Source organism: Spea bombifrons, chromosome 7 (genome assembly GCF_027358695.1).
Source record: "Spea bombifrons isolate aSpeBom1 chromosome 7, aSpeBom1.2.pri, whole genome shotgun sequence".
In the NCBI taxonomy this organism is placed as follows: domain Eukaryota; kingdom Metazoa; phylum Chordata; class Amphibia; order Anura; family Pelobatidae; genus Spea; species Spea bombifrons.
Window position 1 is genome coordinate 19,818,547 of NC_071093.1, and position 22,689 is coordinate 19,841,235.

At 41.7% G+C, this 22,689-nt stretch overlaps 1 protein-coding gene across 1 annotated transcript in view; it reads left to right on the forward strand.

The window, feature by feature from the left end:
• C7H2orf69 (chromosome 7 C2orf69 homolog) overlaps nucleotides 1-22,272 on the forward strand; it is a 36,002-nt gene extending 13,730 nt beyond the window's left edge. Inside the window, exon 2 of the mRNA XM_053472279.1 lies at nucleotides 21,132-22,272. Coding sequence (XP_053328254.1) covers nucleotides 21,132-21,938 — 807 coding nt within the window. The 3' untranslated portion in view covers nucleotides 21,939-22,272. The remainder of the gene's footprint in view (nucleotides 1-21,131) is intronic.
• Nucleotides 22,273-22,689: the final 417 nt, after the last annotated feature.

Sequence of the window (22,689 nt, forward strand, 5' to 3'; positions counted from 1 at the left end):
GACATTTTCTAAAAGCAATATGTGGAGGCTTGTCAGCATCCTGAGATCTAACTATGTTTCTTTTCGAGCTAACTACAACACCAGTTGAACCTCTAGAAGAACTATATGTAAAATTCCTGATAAAGACTGCTTTGCAAATAACTCTCACTTCAGCTAGGAGAGTAGGAGAGTTGTCGGCACTTTCTGTTAAGGAGCTATGTTTTGAATGATTGTGTTCTTTGCCTACCTCTATAATACGTACCTAAAGTATATCTGAATTTACATCTTCTTCGGGAGATCTGTCTATCAGTCTTCTGTCCCTAGAAGGAATCCATCACTCTTTAGCTCTCTGCAGATGTCTGCAAATTTATATGAATAGGACAGCATCCAAACAGGACTGAGAGGGGCAGAAAGTGGCCAGAGCCACTTTTCCAAGTTGTATTATGTTGACTATTAAGGAAGCTTATGCAGAGACTGGGAAGGAACCTCCTCCCGGGTTACGTGCTACTAGGACTGTCTCAACGTTTTGGACAGATGCAGCTGGCATATCAGATTTGTAACGCAATAGATTTGAAGAATCTGCACATAGTTTATTCAACACTATTGACACTATCGACTACTCTGCCTGAAAATTCCAAATTCAGCAAAAAAAAGTGCTGCAATAAATTCTGTTTTTTCTCCTCTAAATGCTACTGGGAATGACATGGAAGAAGGGCTGCAACAACTAATTGATATAATCGATTTTATAGATTAGAAGAGGCAATACCCCTTGTTTTATAATCTGGCCTCAAATTGAGGTTGGATAATAACACTAAGATCCAGATTCCCCACAGCGCTGCAGGGGACCCGGATCCTCCTCTCTGACAGCCGGTGGGGCTAGGGGTATCTGTTCAATGCACACAGACATCCTCCGCTACTGTCCTCCACTTCCGCCGGGGCTTCTATGATGAAGCACCAGCGTGACATGGCCTTCCAGTGCTCCACCATAGAAGCTCTGGCGGAAGTATTGGCCAGCGCAGCGGAGGTTGTCTGCATGCATTGCGCACCGTTTGCCGGTTGCCAGAGAGGAGGATCTGCCACAGGGGACCCGGATCATTCTCTCATTCTTGATATGCCCCCCCAGACTTACTCCCCCCCATGCTCCAGACTCCTTGGTGTCTAGTAGGGGCAGCCAGTGGGCATCTGTGTGATCCTCTGCTACTGCTGGCACTTGCACTGAGGCTTCTATGATCGAGCACCGGTGTCGCATGACCTTCCAGTGCTCAGTCATAGAAGCTCCAGCAAAAGTGCCGGCCAGAAGCAGAGGTTGTCTACGCACATCACGCAGATGCTCATCAGCTTCAATTTACCCCATCATTTTTTAAAACTAGGCACCCTATGGGCATTTATAAGTTAAGTTACTTTGACAAGATATCACTGGAGTAAACTCATCTGTTTCTGGTCATGTAAACCATTTACATCCAGATATTTAACAATCTTCTGGAATGATTTCCACTAAATTCTCAACAACTGACGTAAGACGTATTCATTTGGAGAGTCCTCCCTGCTAAGTAGAACTGTAATTTCCAACTTCCAGTCTTCTGGAACTACTCTTATCAACAGCAGCTTTTAAATAAGTCTACTGTGGGTTTTGCCAAGACACTCCCAAATTCTTTTTATTTTTATTTTTTTTATTTCAAGTATAAACAAACACATACATAAATACAAGTATATTGTACAGCACATAACTACATAAATAACTAAATACATGGTACATACCTATTCATATTTGTATTGACCCTTATTTCCTCCATGTTTTACTATAGCTTAATTTCAGTTATGTTTTAACCTATGGGGAATATGGCGTTCCAATTTATAAATTAATTTTAACTCTAATTCTCTCCAACATCTATCAACCATCCATATTTAATTTATTAGCCACTTAGGTATAATCTTAACTTATCTGAGTTGTCTCTCCTTTTTTATTTTTACTCTTTATGTCGCATGTGCATAGGTTGTCCACGGAGTCCATAAATGCAAATATGTTTTATATTTACCCATACTTGCATAGTATCCAATTCCAATGTAAAATGGAAGAGGAATTTGTGTGTATATCTCCTCCCATGATATTCTCCCTATTTTTTTCCAATTCCTCGCTATAACCAACTTACAGGCTAGTAATAATTGAATTATGAAATTTTTCTGAGTATAATTAAATTTGGAAAGCCCTATATAAAAAATGAGTAGTTCGGGAGTTGGGTCAATCTTGCATTTTAATACTTTATTACCTTAAAAAGTGTAGCTAATATTCTCCCCATCTCTTCACACTCCTACCACATATGGTAAATTGTACCCTCTTCTTTTTCACATGTCCAACACTGTCTGGGTTCTTACCATATTATAAGATCTGTACCAGAGTTCTGTACCATCTTTGGATAATTTTATAATATAATTCATGCATACCCAGATAGTGTGAGAATTTCTTAATTTGATTATATGCTTGTAACCAATCTTCTTTTTAGTATATTTCACCAGTATATTTTTCCCATTTTTCTTTATTAGTTAAAGGGTCGTCTATTTTCAAATTTTCCTTTACTAATCTTACCCGATAAATTAGTATCGATTTATAGTGTTTATTAAGGAGCTCCTCAAATATTGAAGATCTTGTGACTCCCGCTAATTGGAGGAAATGTTTGATTCTTAAATAACTATATATAGTGTGTGTGTGTATATATATATATATATATATATATATATATCGAGGCATGTCAGTAACATTACCCCCTTACCCCGATAGCCTTGTGATTTCTCCGAAGAGCAACCAAAAGTGCCATCCTGTAAATGACGTTGCCGTCATTCACAGGATGGCATTAACAATAGATCTGAGTTCACAGACCGTCTATCCAGACCCTCTTGAGAACTCTCAAGCTCCTCCTGCAGGTACTGCATCCAACCATGCAAGGTCAATGGAGGCCAGCTCACTAATGAGAATGAATAGTAAAAAAAAAAAAAAAATTAAAGTTTTTTTAAAAAAAATTATTGTTCAAAAATGTTAAAATCCCCACTGTCACCAAAAAAAAAATAAGTTTTTAATAAGCAAGTCCTAAAATTCTTTATCGTTACAAAAATTCCAGCATGGAAAGAGTTAAAATATTGGCATTACAAATGACCATAGGGTGTCTCGTATTAAAAAATGCATGAGTTGATGGGGTAAATTGAATTGGCCGTGTTCAAAGATGTCCCAAATATGGGGCATGGGGCAGTAGGATCAGATGTCTAAATGGCATAAAAATACACACCTCACAAAGGCGGCCTTTTACCTCCCAAATAACTCTACAAACCCATGCATGGGGGGTATCACTGCGCTCAGGATATGTTACTGAACACATATTGGGGTGTTGTTTGACACAGACATATACCGGGAGCGATAAATGTATACCTGAATTACAACGTGTGAAAAAAAAATACAAAAAAAAATGTACTACCATAAAGTTTCACAAAGGCTGGTGGTAAAATTAGTGCATGGAAATAAATAAAATATATGATTTGATGGGGTAAATTGCATTGGCCGGCTTCAAAGATACCCAAATGGCACATGGGGGGAAGAATTACCAGATTTGGAAAAAAAGGTTTTGAAATAGCAAAACGCTACCTGTACTTATTGCCCCATAACGTGCAGAAAAAACATAAAAACATTGGGTATTTCTAAACCATGGATCCGGGGAGGAAAGCCCTACACGGAAGAAAAATCGCCTTGGAACCCTGCTATGTGTACCCAATAAGTAGACACAACTACCTAGAATTGAGTACAGCAGGAATGAACAGTTTATTGTTGTAAAGCATAGACTCATATATCCACAGAACATCATTAACACAAATCAACATTGATAAATAGGTGCATGTAGACAACCCAACCTTTAATCCCCTGGCAACAATCGTATTGATGGGATTAATTAAACAATGGAGTTCTTAGCTGTGCTATCTTTGTTTGACAGCCAGGCTGGAGCCATCTCTGAGTACTTTGGGGCCCTGTATGACAGGTCATTCTGTCACACTATAATTGAGGAAAATAATTTTTGTTTTTATTTCCTTTCATTTGCCAACCTGCCCCCCAGTTATGAACATCTTCCCCCAGGCTTTCCACTCTGCCCCCAGAAATGCCTTATACCCTCCTATTTGCCTCTCTGCCCCATGATGTGCCTTTTAACCCTCTATATGCCAATCTGCCTCCAGAAATGTCTTAGAACCTACTATATGCCACTGTGCCCCATGATATGCCTTTAACCCCCTATATGCCCCTCTGCCCCATGATATGCCTTATACCCCTATATGCCTATATAGGGGTTAAAAGGCATATCATGGGGCAGAGGGGCATATAGGGGGTTAAAAGGCATATCATGGGGCAGAGGGGCATATAGGGGGTTAAAAGGCATTTCTGGAGGGATATATATCTCAGCCTGTAGTGTGGTTATCCATTTTGATTTTGAGTGTGACTCCATATCCAGACCTCCATGGGTTGATAAACTTGATTTCCATTGAGAATTTTTGTGTGATTTTGTTGTCAGCTCATTCAACTATGTAAAGACGAAAGTATGTCATAGGATTAGTTCATTCATTCAGATCTAGGATGTGTAATCTTAGTGTTCCCTTTATTATTTTGAACAGTGTATAGATATACACTGACTATCTATCTATACACTGTTCAAAATAATAAAGGGAACACTAAGATTACACATCCTAGATCTGAATGAATGAACTAATCCTATGACATACTTTCGTCTTTACATAGTTGAATGAGCTGACAACAAAATCACACAAAAATTCTCAATGGAAATCAAGTTTATCAACCCATGGAGGTCTGGATATGGAGTCACACTCAAAATCAAAATGGAAAACCACACTACAGGCTGATCCAACTTTGATGTAATGTCCTTAAAGCAAGTCACAATGAGGCTCAGTAGTGTGTGGCCTCCACGTGCCCGTATGACCTCCCTACAACGTCTGGGTATGCTCCTGATGAGGTTGCGGATGGTCTCCTGAGGGATGTCCTCCCAGACCAGGACTAAAGCATCTGCCAACTCCTGGACAGTATGGTGCAACGTGGCGTTGGTGGATGGAGTGAAACATGATGTCCCAGATGTGCTCAATCGGATTCAGGTCTGGGGAATGGGCGAGCCAGTCCATAGCATCAATGCCTTCCTCTTGCAGGAACTGCTGACACACTCCAGTCACATGAGGTCTAGCATTGTCTTGCATTAGAAGGAACCCAGGGCCAACCGCACCAGCATATGGTCTCACAAGGGGTCTGAGGATCTCATCTCGGTACCTAATGGCAGTCAGGTTACCTCTGGCAAGCACATGGAGGGCAGTGCGGCCCCCCAAAGAAATGCCACCCCACACCCTTACTGACCCACCACCAAACCGGTCATGCTGTAGGATGTTGCAGGCAGCAGAACGTTCTCCACGGCATCTCCAGACTCATGTCTGTCACATGTGCTCAGTGTGAACCTGCTTTCATCTGTGAAGAGCACAGGGCACCAGTGGCGAATATGCCAATCCTGGTGTTCTCTGGCCAATTCCCAACGTCCTGCACGATGTTGGGCTGTAAGCACAACCCCCACCTGTGGACGTCGGGCCCTCATACCACCCTAATGGAGTCTGTTTCTGACCGTTTGAGTGGACACATGCACATTTGTGGCCTGCTGGAGGTCATTTTGCAGGGCTCTGGCAGTGCTCCTCCTGCTCTTCCTTGCACAAACGCGGAGGTAGCGGTCCTGATGTACTGGCCTGTCTCCTGGTAGCGCCTCCATGCTCTGGACACTACGCTGACAGACACAGCAAACCTTCTTGCCACAGCTCGCGTTGATGTGCCATCCTGGATAAGCTGCACTACCTGAGCCACTTGTGTGGGTTGTAGACTCCGTCTCATGCTACCACTAGAGTGAAAGCACCGCCAGCATTCAAAAGTGACCAAAACATCAGCCAGGAAGCATAGGAACTGAGAGGTGGTCTGTGGTCACCACCTGCAGAACCACTCCTTTTATTGGGGGTGTCTTGCTAATTGCCTATAATTTCCACCTGTTGTTTCCATTTGCACAACAGCATGTGAAATTGATTGTCCATCAGTGTTGCTTCCTGAGTGGACAGTGTGATTTCACAGATGTGATTGACTTCGAGTTACATTGTGTTGTTTAAGTGTTCCCTTTATTATTTTGAGCAGTGTGTGTGTGCGTGTGTGTGTGTGTGTATATATGTATATATATATATATATATATATATATATATATATATATATATATATATATATATATATATATATATATATATATATATATATATATATATATATATACATACTGCTAACAGCAATCACACTCCTATCAAGCCCAGGCAGCCAGTATATGCTGGAACCTGGGGATGATAGGAGTGTCATTACAGCCTCCCTATGCCATGCTGCCCACCCCCTCTTACACATGCTATCACACACACACTCATTATCAAACATTTAAATACTCATTCATTCCACACATACTTGCTCATAAACCCCCCACCCCTTACCTGAACTGCAGATCTCTCACTCGCAGACTTCTGCAGGGGCTCGGCTGCTTCCCCTGCAAATTCTCTTGTCCCGCCCCCAGAGGAAGAAGGAGGGGGGCAGAGTCATGTGACGACTCTGCTGGTTTCCTGTTCTCCTGCTGCTAGTACAAGAGACACTGCTCATGACCAAAGCACCAGTAAGCAGCCTGGCCCCAGCGGACATTATTTTTCAGCTGTTTGAGGTCTGATTAGAAGACGACCTCGATTAGAAGACGAGGGATATTTTTCAGAGCATTTTTTTCAGAGCTAGTCTTATAATCGAGCAAATGTGAGAGAAAATATGGCCTTTTAGCTTTATAATGCATATTAATACAGGGTTAATTTGTCGATGATGAAAAAGGCAGTGGAAAAGTTTTTTTAATCAGTACACAATTACATAGTTACATTGTTATATAGGCTGAAAAAAGACATCAAGTTCAGCTTTTCTATGAATACTTAATTACTTAAACAGTAAAACAAAGTCAGTCCACAAACCATTAAAAACAAGTTTAGCCAAGTAAAACTGCACAAGGCTGGAACACACTGTGTGTATAAACCGGATTTAAGATGGTTGACGCACACTGGAGGCAGGGCCAGATTGAGAGCATCATGGGCCTGGTGCTGAGGATTTTGGTGGCCATTTTATGGAAATAAATAAAATAGAATCTTAACTCCTTGGCATCAATGTATACTGGATAAAGATGACATCAGCGCTCGGCAGATAATACAAGATAGAATCTTATGTGATGGGATTGGGAGTATATGAGTACATTAAAAAAGTCATTATACATGGGATACCTGAAGCCACAATTTAGTGCCACTAATCCTTTTTAATAAAATATGCAGATTGAAACACAATAACACAAAACCTTTACTTTTCCTCTCACTGATTTCTGAGCCAAGAAAGTTTTGTCCTGGATAAGTAAAAATTAAATAGTTCTTTTTATTCCTGCAGTAAGTAAAGTGCCAGGAAACAACCAAATACACACCAGGACAGGTTCTGCCACATCAACCCCCAAACACCAGGACAGGCTCTGCCACACTGACATCCAGGCACACACACCAGGACAGGCTCTGCCACACCTGCACCCAGACACACACACCAGGACAGGCTCTGCCACACTGAAGCATAAAAAAATTATTTTCTACACTGCTTTGACATTACCTGCTCCTTTTGTATTTTTTCCCCTTTTGTATTGATGCCTCCACCCCGTTTGTATTGGTTAATGTAATGCCCAACCACCCTCTTGTCTATTGATGCCCCACTGCCATGTGTATTACCCCCCCAGCCACATACACCCGTTTTATATTTATTTTAATTAATTTTTTTATTAATGCCAATATCTTTTGACAGCCTGGACACCCTCTGTCAGCAGAAGAACAGATTATTTTCTAAAGGGATCTCTATCCATATTGCACTAACTGTGCAAAAAATAAAACTAATAATAAGAAAAACCTTTACATCCTATTGCTCTAGCTCTACATGTAAAAAGTATAACCCCTCGCCCCTGTTCACTAACCCCAAATCCGTTAAGCCATATCTATTAAAAAAATACCACTGTATAGGGTACTATAAAGGATATGGCTCTCTAGGACATAAAAATGTGTGTGTGTGGGGGGATGTCTGTAATCGGGATGTTCCTGAACACAAATTGTCATTATTCAACAGGAGCAGCTTAAGAAGAAATTTTAAGAGAATTGTAAAGCAAATTATTAGTTTTTTGGGGTTTAATATACTAGCCCTCAAAATTATTTTGCATGTTCACATATGGTAAAAATTTCAAAATTGCTCTGGGATGTGAGGTACCAAAAACCCCTGGAGATTAAAGTCTGTAATTGATCTCGGTACCCTGAATGGGTATACCTGCTAAAGTCAGCTTCCTCTGCTACTCCGATTGCTGAACCTCTCGCTTATTGTCGGTTGATATAATTAAATCGCCCGCTAACGCATTCCCCTCAAGAAACATCAGTGGACACTAGATGCTTGAGTGTAAAATCAGGAACTCTGTTTAATGTAAGCACGTCGGTGTTTAAAACAGTAAAAGGGGGTAATTTACATACAGTAGTCACTGCAAAATACACAAGGTTTACTTCTGGCTGAAACCATTTAAAAGTGGCTGGATATACATTCTTGGTGCATGCACTGGCCATAGAGGTCTCTGTCCTGTAAGTCCTGTCCCGATGAAGAGTAAAACACCACACATAAAACCTCTCCCAAAATGCAGGTACCCCAAATCTTTTTGTCAGAGCTCCACAGTCTTGTTGTAATGTTGACTCTTCTTTTTCAAGACCTCTGCAATCCGCCTTGGCATAGTGTCAATTAACTTCTGGGCCACATCCTGACTGATGGCAGCCCATTCTTGCATAATCGATGCTTGCAGTTTGTAAAACAAAATGTGTTCGTTTGCCAACCCGCCTCTAAGATTATGTTCTTAATGAAATTAAGGTCTGGGGAGTTTCCTGGCCATGGCCCCTATATTTTGATGTTTTGTTCCCTGAGCCACTTAGTTATCACTTTTGCCTTATGGCAATGTGCTGCATAATGCTGGAAAAGGCATTCTTCCTCAAACTGTTCTTGGATGGTTGGGAGAAGTTGCTGTTGAAGGGTGTATTGGTACCATTCTTTATTCATGGCTGTGTTCTTAGGCAAAATTGTGAGTGAGCCTCACCCCTTTGGCTGAGAAGCAACCCCACACATGAATGGTCTCAAGATGCTTTGCTTGTTGGGATGACACAGGACTGATGGTAGCGCAGACCTTGTCTTCTCTGGATAAGCTTTTTTCCGGATGCCCCAAACAATCTGAAATGGCATTCATCAGAGAAAATTACTTTAACCCAGTCCTCAGCAGTCCAATCCCTGTATGTTTTGCAGAATATCGGTTTGTCCCTGATCGCTTTTTGTTGCCCTTCTTGACACCAGGCCATCCTCCAAAAGTCGTCGCCTCAGTGTGCAGATGCACTTACACTGGCCTGCTTTCATTCCTGAGCAAATTCTGCACTGGTGGTGCCTCGATCCCGCAGCTGAATCAACTTTAGTAGACGGTTCTGGTGCTTGCCAGACTTTCTTTGGCGCCCTGACTCATTCTTCACAACAATTGATCCTTGCAGTTCTTGATGATCCAATAAACGGTTGATTTAGGTGCAATCTTACCAGCAGCAATATCCTTGCCTTTGATGCCCTTTTTGTGCAAAGCAATAATGAGAGCATGTGTTTCCTTGCAGGTAACCATGGTTAACAGAGGAACAACAATGCTTTTAAGCACCACCCTCCTTTTAAAGCTTCCAGTCTGTTATTCTAACTCAATCAGCATAACAGAGTGATCTCCTGCATTGTCCACGTCAACACTCTGTGTTAACGAGAAAATCACTGACGTGATGTCAGCTAGTCCTTTTGAGGCAGGGCTGAAATGCAACTGAAATGTTTTTTTGGAATTAAGTTCATTTTCATCGCAAAGGGGGACTTTGCAATTGATTGCAATTCATCTGATCACTCTTTATAACACTCTGGACTGTATGCAAATTGCCATCATCTAAACTGAGGCAGCAGACTGTGAAAATTAATAATTGTGTCATTCTCAAAACTTTTGGCCACAACTGTACATACATCATCTCTGTTAAAAAGAAGTGTATCAACTCTCCAATATACGTAATGCAATTAGATTGATGAAGAGACATTTTAAGAAATACCTACAAACCTAGGTAAGGAAGGTTGCAGAAACCATGCAGTTTGGAAAAAGAAGTGACTTCAATGCGTGTCATCTGGTATGTGAACAAAATGTGAAAAGGTTGAGGTAAAACCTGAAAACATTTGTAACTGTGAAATAATTACATTAATGGATGTCTTTGAAATCTGTAGGCAATGTGCTTTTATCTTATATATAGTTTAAGCAAAATCATGAGGTTGCTTGTTCAGCTGTAGAACAGTTGAAGCCACTTTGTACTCATGGTTTTGGGTTCCCTCATGACTAACGTTGACACACCACACGTGGTCTCTGCTTTTTTTTTTCCTGGCATATAGTGGCAGTACACATGGGTGTTGCTCTTCCTTAGGACAAGGATCTGAAATACAAAGAGTTAAAACCCTCCCCCTTCCCTAACTCCTCCTCTTCCTTACCCATAAGACCACACCGGACCAAACACAGCCAGTTCTTCCTTGTCCCTTGTCAGGGACGAACATGTAGTTCGGTGGGGCACACGGGTTGTGTCCAGGAGGATCCCTCATCCGATTGCTCCCCGGGTGGTGAGCAGAGTGAGGTAGGAACATCCGCATCGGCGGATGTTATGGAACAGAATAAGAGTTCTCTCTTCAAGCCGGCAAGGGAAGGAGCAGTAGCACAGCGGTGGAATGCACACCTGGGAGGCGTTGCATTCCGCCAAAGATCTGATCATGTTACAGAGCATGCGCGGATCCGATCTTCGGGGCACAAAATTTAAAGCTGTGCAGTCCAGAGTCTGACAGCAGTGGGGCTTGTCAGTACTGGATATCCGTGGCACCAACCCCCCACACGGATTGAGGCCTTTTAAGGTATGATTAATTTATCTTAATCTTAAAAAAAAGCCTCTGCCCTGTAACATTTTTTTCTAAAGATTAAGGCTCCTTTTAAGTCCAAGTATGTTTTGTGCACCCCCTTGCCGGACGGCTGAATAAAGGAGTTAGCAATCCTTGCCCAGCTTAATTGCTCAGGACATGCAGTTTTTGGGCGTTGGCTTCTAGACAATTTTGCAAGACATAACCATTCAAGACTGCGTCTGTTTTTGCTTTGGAACCCAAGTTTGATAGTCTCATTCACGTTGGTTCCTGAATCTGTTGTCCTCGGGGGAGATTACCGGGGAGTTAGCCTATGGCCATAATCTCGGTAGCTAAACAGGCTTGGGCCTGGTTAATTTCCACCAGGGAATACCAGGTGTTTAAAATCTATTAATTCAGGCTCATCTTGTGAGGAGTCAGAGGATAAAACTTCCCTTCCTCCACAAGAGCTTTGGAAATTTTATAAGAACTCTCCAGACGATTACAAGAGGTAATCCGTGAGATGCATCCAAAGGATTTTGCATGTTGCCTAAGAGGAGTATGTTCCAATCCTCAGCATTCCAGTGCAAGTAGCATTGTCTAGCGCTTCAGTGGCGCATCTGGTAACAGGCATTAGGCCTACGGCCATACCACCATGTATGCACCTGATCTCGTCTGATCTCAGTAGCCAAGCAGGGTTGGGCTTGGTTAGCACTTGGATGGGAGTACTTCCTGTCGAGGGAACCGGATACAGAAGTATCTAGCCAATTTAGGAAATTGAGCCTTTTATAATTGTCGTATCTGCCAAAGAATCAGTGGCCAGGACAGCATCTATGTCGGCCTTGTTTGATTTAACATTTGTAAGGCATAAGCTGTTTAGACAATTGGATCCTGAGGATCATTGCAGAAGGAAATAATTCTAGGCAATAAATGCATTGTCACCAAGTATGGAACAAAGTGCGGACGATTTGCCTTTAAATGGCCAACACAAGTCTTAAACCTGCAGACGTGGGATATCTAAAACTTCGTCTCATGTGCAACCCTTCTAAAAGAATGAATCCTAAACGTTCAGAATTTTCAGAATTTTTACTCCAGGCTGTTCCTGGTCACAAACCAGTTGGATCCTTTAGTCCAGTTTTAATATGGTCTAGGCCTGTATTCTATACAAGCATTTTAGAATGAAATCTATCCTCACAGTCAGCCAACTACTGAACAAGGAGATTACATGGTGACCATGGACCTGAAGGATGCTCATGTGCATGTGCCTATTGCAGTTGCATCCAGTAAATTCCTCAGGCTCTCTATAAGGAATGGGCCGAGAATTCTCCATTTCCAGTTTGGGTCTCTCAACTTTCAGAGAATAAGGTATCAGGGTCATCCCATCCCTGGACGACTTTCAGCTCTGGCTTTCGTTCTCATGAAGATGGCGTTGTTTCCCCATTGGCAGAGCACATCAAGCAAGAGTACGCTTCCCCAGGATAAGAAGACCAGATGGAACAGGCCTTTTCAACTTTTTTTTATTAGGCGCATAATTTTGTAGACAAAGACAGGACAAAAGGTTTCAATAACATCCAAAGAACAAGAGCCTATACTAATTCTGATGGAATTGGTGGTCGGCTGCGATGGTTCATACAGATATGTTTTGATCATAAAAGTCCAACCTTACTTTTTTCTAAGTATGCAGTTCTTGCAGCTGATAGTGGACTCCTCCTCCCTATGGCTCTTTCTCTATCAGAAAAGTAAGAAGGGTTGTGTCAGCTTTGGAACAAAATCATACCTGGCCCTTTAGAAAAGCTATGAGCATCTTGGGCATTCTGACGACTTGTATCCCTGCAGTAAGCTGCTCCAAGGCACTGTGGCAGGATGGCCCAGTTACAATCTAGAAACTCCCAACACCAACAGAATAAAAGCAAAATGTGGTTTATTGTAGCTTTCTTTGAGGTCCACAGTATTGCGCCTCACAGTGTAAATAAACAAAACAAAGAAACAAATCCTACTCCATCTTGGAGACTACCTATACAAACTGGTCAGCTAATCTTGTCCCAGTCATAAAGTCTTAGGAACTCTGGCGTTACTGCCTCTCTCCCTGTTTTCAGACAACTAATGCCTCTAACGGCCACCCTTTAAATGTCTCAGTGCAGAATAATTGGATTCACCGGCTGACTTCCAGCAATTAACCCCCCATGCTAGGAATATAGAGCGCCCAACTTGCCACTGAAATAGACAGGCTCTGTTTCCTTGCCACAGCACATATAAGGCCACTTCAATGGGACATCCTTGGGCATTTGTCCCAGAAATAAGAAGATCTGGACATCGACTTGTGTCCAAGCCCAATTAAACTGGTGGAAGTGGACAGATCGTCTCAGCAAGGGTCTTTGCTTTCATCAACATCTGTGGATCACTCTGACCACAGATGCCTTAAACAGGCTGGGGAGCTCATTTTGGTTACCTCTTCAGGCAGGGCAAGCGGTGACTAACAATCTTACCCAGTCCTCAAATGATCGAGATCTTTAAGCGTTTTTTTATTTATTTTTTTGGCCTTCAACTAGTTCAGTCCTTGGCTAAAATGGAAGGCTGTAAGAATCCAATCCGACTACGTTACCACAATATCATATATACAGATAGGGCGGCACCCGGATTCCAAAACTTCAGGCCTTTTCGGAAGAAGTCATGGAATGGGCTCAACAAAACCACAAGATTTGTCAGCCACGCATTTCAGGGGAAGGGACAATTGTATTGCGGACTACATCAGCAGATCGGACTTATTCCCTAGACAAAAGAATCTTCTCCATCCTGGTTCTAGTTTGGTCTTCCAGGTTTTAACATTGTGGCAATTAGAGACAACAGCAATCTTCTGGGTTTTAGCCTCTCTGTATTCATGGGTCAACCCTCTGGTGTTGTACATTATGCCAGTGATATGGAGATTCAGGATGGCTTACTTTTTTCCCCGGTTCGCTATGATCCCACGTGTTCTCCTCAAGATTCGAACAGACTAGGCCAGGGTCTTAACATCTATCCCATATTGGCCAAAACAGACTTAGTTCTCAGAGCTAAACAATATGGCCTCGAGTTTGGGAGCTGCCATTTTCGTCCCAGCTGGTGGAGAACAGAATTCCTTCAGATGGTCATTTTGATGGTCTAGCTTTGGCGAGGGTCCTTAGAGGTAATGGACTTTCCCATGACAATGCTGAGGTCCTCCTTATTCGGAGGTTTGGAGGAAATTCCTCTCCTGGTTATGCAGGGTTTTTTATTTCTACTTGTTCCATCCTCATGTTTTTTTTGCAAGACAGATTCTTTGCAGGTCTTAATGTGTCAACCGCAAAAGGGCTAGTATCGGCCCTCAGTATTTTTCTCTTTTCGGATTTGGCCTTGTATGTTCTGATCAGGCATTTCTTTAAGCAGCAACTATTCGGCAACCACCAGTCAGTCTCATTTTTTTCCTTCCTGGGTTTACTAGCTCTCTATTCTGTACCCTTCGAACCGCTGGAAGAAGTCTTTGTCAGTGAAGATGACATTGTTGGTGACTCTTACTTCAGCAGGGCAACTGGGTAACTACTAGCTCTGTCTTCAGCTGCTATGGTCACCATTTTTCCATCAGGATCAGGTATTTCCAGAGGAGACAATGGCACATTGGGATGTCCAAAGCGCTCTAGACATTTCCACAGATCGCACCACTGCTTTCCGCTATACGGATCAATTGTTTGTCCTTTTTTTTGGTAGATATTCAGATCATGCTAGCCATCTTGAGGTAGCTTACAGTGACCATTTGACTAGCTCACTCAAGCAGCAGGCAAGTCATCTTGTCCCATATTTTGACTCGCTCCACAAGAGCTATGTCTGGGTCTAGGTTTGGGAAGTCGACTCATCTCCTGAAGATATATGTGTAAGGCAGCTACCCGGTGTTCCTTCGATACATTTGTCCAGCATTGCTTACTAGACATCTTCTCCTCCTCTGTGGCATTTTTTCTGGCGCAGGATGCACCAGTCAGTGGCCTCTTAAGTATTCCCCCCTCCCATTTGGTTATCTTGCTATATCCCATGTGTACTGCCACTTTATGCCAGGAAAAACAGGAATTTTACTCACCGTAAATTCTCTTTTTCGTTAATATAGTGGCAGTACATGTTTCCCTCCCTCATGTTGTCTACCATTAAAGATATTTTTCAAGCATGTTTGTATTCTTGGTACTTACTGGCTGTGTTTGGTCCGGTGTGGTCTTATGGGTAAGGAAGAGGAGGAGTTAGGGAAGGGGGAGGGTTTTAACTCTTTGTATTTCAGATCCTTGTCCCTAAGGAAGAGCAACACCCATGTGTACTGCCACTATATTAAGGAAAAAGAGAATTTACGGTGAGTAAAATTCCTGTTTTGTTTTTTTTGTAACTGGTAGCCTAGTGTGCAGCATTCATCTTCAAATATGCCTAGAACACGGGGGAAAAAGGATTTGTGGTTGCTTTGGGCCACATAAAAAGGTAAGTGGGGAGACTTTTAAATCTTTCATACGATATAATGTTTCTGGGGTGTCACGATCACGCATATTTGCATGTTTTTGGTTTCATCCATAACTTTTTTGGCTTGAAACCACTTTTCGGCTTGTGATTTGGGCGCATGTTGTGCTACCAATGAAAGGCTGACAACCGGGGCGGGGAACTTCCCAGAGTAAATGTAACAACCTCTGCCACTCAACAAGTTAATCAACCAAGTGGGTGGAGCTTTTAAGAAAATAATTCTGTTACTGTTATTTTCAGTTTGTAATTTATATGGAAATGGTAGGGGAAAACAATTACTTTTTTACCACTATCATGTGATCAGATGCACTGTGTTCCTTAAACTATTAAAAATAGTTTTCCCTAGTTAATGTAAGTTGAAGTACAGCAAAGCTATGAAAGTCTACCAAGTGGAAAAATTTGCATTGACACCCCCCCCACACACACTCTAAGGGAAGGGCGTCCAACGTGCGGCGCTACTTTGAACTTCACGTCTGGGCCGCCCGGGGGCAGCAGTGCCTCAGCTCTTCGTCCCACCCCTTTTAAGATCAAGGGGGCGGACTCACAGAAAAATTCCTCCTGACGGGGAGAGGTTCGTCACAGGGCAGCAGGGAAAACCCCCCCAAAAATTATCAAACAAGTATTATCAAACAAATAGGGGTTATAGGAAAGTAGACACATATTCAAGGGGGGGGGATTCCCTTGGGACAAAAATTAAATACAAAAGGGGGTGGCTGGGGTGTGGCATTACAAAATCAATAGGGGGTGGCTGGGGGTTATACACATGGCAGTGGAGGCATCAATAGGCAGTGGTTGGGCATCACATTAGCCAATACAAAAAGGGTGGGGGCATCAATACACAAGGGAGGGGATTGGCTGGGACATCACATAAATCAATATACAAGGGTGTGGGGGCATAACTGCACAAAGGGGGGCAATACACAAGGTTGTGGGGGGACACATTGATCAATACTAAAGGGGGCCGGGCTGGGGCATCAATACACAAGGGGGCAAAACTACAAAAGTGGCAGTTAATGACAAAGCAGTGTAGAAAATATTTTTTTAATGCTTCAGTGTGGCAGAGCCTGTCCTGGTGTGTGTGTGTGTGTGTCTGTGTTTAGGTGTCCATGTGGCAGAGCCTGTCTTGGTGTGTGGGTGTCAGTGTGGCAGAACCTGTCTTGGTGTGTGTTTGGGTGTCAGTGTGGCAGAGCCTGTCTTGATGTGTGTGTTTGGGGGCCGGTATGGCAGAGCCTGTCCTGGTGTGTGTGTGTTAGGGGGTCGGTGTGGCAGAGCCTGTCCTGGTGTGTGTGTGTGTTTGGGGGTCGGTGTGGCAGAGCCTGTCCTGGTGTGTGTGTGTTTGGGGGTTGGCGTGGCAGGGCCTGTCCTGGTGTGTGTATGTGTGTGTTTGGGGGTCGGTGTGGCAGGGCCTGTCCTGGTGTGTGTGTGTGTGTGTTTGGGGGTTGGTGTGGCAGAGCCTGTCCTGTGTGTGTGTGTGTATGGGGTTGGTGTGGCAGAGTCTGTCCTGGTGTGTGTGTATGTATGGGGGTCGGTGTGGCAGAGCCTGTCCTGGTGTGTGTGTGTGTGTGTATGGGGGTCGGTGTGGCAGAGCCTGTCCTGGTGTGTGTGTATGTATGGGGGTCGGTGTGGCAGAGCCTGTCCTGGTGTGTGTGTATGGGGGTCGGTGTGGCAGAGCCTGTCCTGGTGTGTGTGTGTGTGTGTGTATGGGGGTCAGTGTGGCGGAGCCTGTCCTGGTGTGTGTGTTTGGGTGTCGGGGTGACAGAGCCTGTCCTGGTGTGTGTGTCTTAATCCGGCCCTGCCTCCAGTGTGCGTCAGCCATCTTAAATCCAGCTTGTACCCATAGTGTGCTCCAGCCTTGTGCAGTTTTTAACGGTCACGTAATGACCTTTGACGGTCCTGAACCGTCAAAAAAATTAAATAAGCTTAGAAAGTGATCAACGATCACTTTCTTCGCTTAAACGGCATTACTGTAATGCCTCGATGTCGAGGCATTCAGCAAGGCCGAGATCGGCATCGGGGGCCATGTCTGGCCCCTCCCCGGGGCGTCAACAGCCGCCATACATTGTATGGCGGCGGACGCCTGTTTTAAAAGCGTTTAGGAGGCGATCAACGATAATGATGAAAGAGTTCGCTAGATGGTCTCCAGACCCTCTAAAGAACTCTGGCTCCACTTGCAGGTTGAATACAGGTACTGCATTCAACCATGCAAGTCAATGGAGCCCAGCTTTCTAATCACAATGTGATTAGTAAAATATTCAAAAAATAAAAAAAAATGTGCTAACATTTAACAATTATGCAGTGATGTCACTAGATGAACCATCCAGTACCAGCAAAATGTGCAAAAAAAAATATAAAAAAAGTATTAAAAAAATAAAATAAAAAAATAGTTTATTATTTTGAGCAAGTGCTAAAATTTCTCACAAATCTCAACAAAGAGTTAAAATAAAAGCACTTCAAATACCCAAGGGGTGTCTAATATAAAAAAAAAATGGCTGATGGGGTAAATTGGAGTGGCCGAGCTCAAAGATAGGGCATAGGTACAGACCAAAATGAAGAAAAAAGTGCACTTCCCAAATGTGGCATTTTAAATCTCAAACAACACGACAAACCCATGCATGTCGGGTATCACTGCACTCAGGAGATGTTCCTGAACACACATTGGGGTGTTGTTTGACAGTGACATATACCAGCACCTGTATATCTATAACTAAAATACAATTTGTGTGAAAAAAAAAATAAAACAAATTACTATTACAAAGTTTGACAAGGTGTAGTTGTATAATTGGTGCATGGAAAGGGTTAAAATAAAAGCAGTTGGAATACCCTGGGGTGTCTAGTTTTCAAAAATATATGGTTTGACGGGGTTAAATTGAGTTAACCGGCTTCAAAGATATTCCAAAGAGGAGATGGAGGCAGAATGACCAAATGACCACCTGAATTATGCATGCCCCAAAAGTAGCCTTTTACCAGCCAAACAATCTGACAAACCCATGCATGTGGGGTATCGCTGTACTCAGGAGATGTTTCTGAACACACATTGGGGTGTTGTTTGACAGTGACATATACCAGAACCTGTATATCTATAACTAAAGTACAATTTGTGTGAAAAAAAATAAAAAAAATTACTATTACAAAGTTTGACAAAGTGTGGTTGTATAACTGTTGCATGGAAAGGGTTAAAATAACAGCATTTGAAATACCCTGGGGTATCTAGTTTTCAAAAATATTTGGTTTGAATGGGTTAAATTGAGTTAACCGGCTTCAAAGATGTTCCAAAGAGGAGATGGAGGCAGACTGACCAGATTTGTTAAAAAAGGTTTGGAAATCATAAAACGCTGCTTGTACTTATTGCCCTATAACTTACAAAAAACAGCAAAAAAAACATAAAAACATTGGGTATTTCTAAACTCAGGACAAGTAGCAGAATCTATTTTGCTAGTTTTTTACTTGCTTTTTTAGGTGAGTAAAAGATTTTTCAAATAAAAGTCATAAAATGTGTTTTTTTTCAATTTTTCACCATGTTTTTTTTTTAATTTATAGTAAATAAGATGATACGATCAAAATAATGGTATCTGAAGAAAGCCCATCTTGTCCTGAAAAAACAATATATAACTTATGTGGGTACACTAAATGGAGAAAATTACAGCTGAACACAAGCACCACAAAAGTATTAAAACAGCCTCGGTCCCACAGGGTACAAAAAGAAAAAACCACCCCGGTCCTTAAGGGGTTAAGTAATTTACTGTTGATAGAATGACATATAAAAGTTCATCAAAAAAACTTTTCCAATGCTTTTTTCATTATCGCCAAATTAACCCTGTATTAATATGCATTGTAAAGCTAAAAGGCCATATTTTCTCTCAGTGAAAAATTAGTGCGGCCCACGCACACTGCAGTGGCTCACTGCAGAAAAAACTTGGACACCCCTGCTCTAAAAAAATAATACTTGAGATGGCACTTTACAATACTATAGATCCCAAAAAGTGTTAGTATCTGACACCATTGAAGACCAGAGAGGGGGGATATACATGTTCATATTTTATTTTTTAATCTTTAATTCAGTAATGCAAACTTTATTAGGATGTGCTCTTAATTTAATTTTACATGCACAAACACTTTAATCCCTTCATTCCCCTATAGACGTACCGGGACGTCCAAAAAACGCCCACAAAGAAACCCCTATGGACGTCCCGGTACGTCCAGCCCTTCGTGCAGCGTCAGGGACACATCCCTGCCGCTGCACGGGAGACCAGGCTGTCGTTTGACAGCCTGGACTCCCCCCTGGCAGCAGAAGCCGGCATCGCCGGCTTTCTGCTGCCCGATCTCCCGTAACAGCTTCCGGCATGAAAGCCGATAAGCTGTTACAGTTGAAAGTGCCGTAACCCGGAAGGGATATCCCCTGCGGGGATATCCTGCCCTCCGATGAGGCACAGAGACGCTGCGATCTCTATGCAGGTCTGTGAGGACCTGCATAGAGATCACAGTGTGATCGGTGCAGGGGGATCGCGGGGAGGGGAGTGAGAAACCATCTCTCTCACTCCCCCTCCCGTCCTGAAAGAGAAAAGCAGAAAAAAAGTTAGTTCATTTAAAAAATAATATTTAATAAATCATTAAAATAATAATATAAATAATACAAAAAAAAAATTATAATGTGAGCTGTGATGTCATTGTGACATCACTGGCACGTTCAGGAGGTCCCTAGGAGGACCTCTAACCATTTCTGTGTAAAAATAATATATATAAAAAAAAAAAATGTAAAAAAATTTAAATAAAAAAAAAATTTAAAAAATATATATAAAAAAAGATAATAAAAAAATTATTAAAAAAACCTTACTTCCCATTGCCCTAGCATAACATCTAGCCAGTATAACCCTCCTGCCCCCGTTCACAACCCCCAAACCCGTTAAGCCATAGGCATAAAAATTATACAAAATTGTACACCTTATAGTATGCTCCCTGGTGCTGGGAAAGTCTGGAAAATCTATATAAATTAGGTATTTCTGAAATCAGGACACCTGAATTAATAAACTTGGAGGGGATTTTCCATCACTTTACCTAATTTTGTGAGGATTCAGAGGGAAAATGTAAAAAAAAATTAGTTTATTTTTCTAATCTTCGCTAGTTTTTACTAAATTTCTCATTCTAAATTTTCAGCTAATCATCCAACTATGGTATCAAACGAAAGCTCTACCTCTCCTTGAAAAAACAATATATAGTTTATATGGGTACACCATTCACAGGAACGGAGAATAATCGCTAAACCGACATACCCCAAAAATGGCAAAATTGCTCTGGGCTTTGAGGTACCAAAAACCCCTGGGATTGAAGGGGTTAATCTCTTATTCAAAGCAGTCCTTTCATTTGTAGATTGGATTATGGATTGATATTATGCTGAATTATAGTGCATTATTCTGTCATGAAATGATCATAAGTACAATAGAAATAGGCACTCTACCTTTTAGTAATTGCTAAATTATTCAAGATAGTATAAGGATTACTTTAGTAATTGGTGAATTATTCAAGATAGTATTTGCAAAATTGGTAAACAAAACTACCCATGGTTTTGGGTGGGGTTTTCTTTCTATTACAGAATTACAGGGATGTCATGGCAGCTCATTCAGAGAATTTCCGCTGGATGCGCTGGAGCTTTGAAGATGTTGCTGCACTTTTGTCTAAGCGGTTTACCACCTACAACATCTGGATTGTGAAGTCCTCCCGTATGCATCTGCACAAGTTCAGCTGTTATGACAACTTTGTAGAGAGCAACATGTTTGGAGCACCAACACACTCTGGAGAAGTGGTAGCTTTCAAACAATTATTTTCATTGCTAGTGAATGCATTTCCAGTGGCACAAAATATTCTACGGTCTCAGAATAACAAGTATGTTAACAGAGGCTATAACCTTTCTGTGTATGATAAAAGTGGCTGTCCTGTTGAAACAAAATGCGGAACATGTCAGGAGGCCTCTGCAATTCATTTTGGTTTGCCATCTGTAAAAGATTCCTTATCACTTACTCTGGTTGGTTTCAGCAAAGGCTGTGTGGTCTTAAATCAGTTGCTCCATGAACTTGAACAAGCCAAAAAAGACAAAGATATCAGTTCTTTTATAGCAAATATAGAAGCTATGTATTGGCTAGATGGTGGGCACTCTGGGGGATCTGAGACGTGGATTACCCATCCAGATATTTTGAAAGTTTTTGCTGAAACAGGCATTGATGTACACACCCATGTCACACCGTACCAGGTGAGTGATTCAATGCGATCTTGGATTGGGCAGGAGCAAAAGAAATTTGTACAGATTTTAAAAGAAAATAGTGTAATGGTTGATAATCGGCTACATTTTATGTATGAAATGCCTTCTCTGGACAATCATTTCAGAGTTCATGAAGTATTCTGAAGCTGTTTGGAGCAACAATGGCCATTAATAAGTGACAGATTTAAATGCAGTGGCATCAAAGATCAATGGGCTTCATTAATGTGGAAAGAAAACAAATTGCTGCAAGCACCATTCATTGTAAATGTAAATTTCAGCAGGAAAATGCTTGATCATTAAAAAAGTAATGAAGCTATGATTCTGCCTACCAAATACATTCTTCTAATTGCTTTGTATCGCTAAGACTGTTGGAACATCTTCTCAATGAAGAGTTAAATGTACCAACTTCCAGTTTTTGTGCAGGTCTGGATCTGTTAATTCCTTTAGTGCTTTTGAAAATATAATTCTTTATGGGTCACTGTTGTCATGTGTTTTTTGTATATATTATATGTGAAGAAACAGATCTTTAAATGAACAGTTTAGTTTTTGTTTTGTAATGCATTTTTGGTAGGCATTTTGTATGTACTCCAATGCATTATATTGCTTGCAATTTGGATTGTGCATCTTTTATTAATTAGAAAATGAGACGTCAGGAAATAGGACAATCTTCTGACTGCTTTTACTAAAGCCAGTAAGCATTAATATGTAAACCACTTGCACATATTTACAAGCACTCCCATTTAAGTAACTGACACAGCAACCAAGTCTGTGTCAATGAAACATCATTGTTGTCCTAGCATAGATGTGATTGGCTGCTTCTGCTATTGACTAAAATCTGATCTTTGCTAAGCATACTGGGTTAATAGCCATTCTCTAATTATAGGCAGCTGGGTGA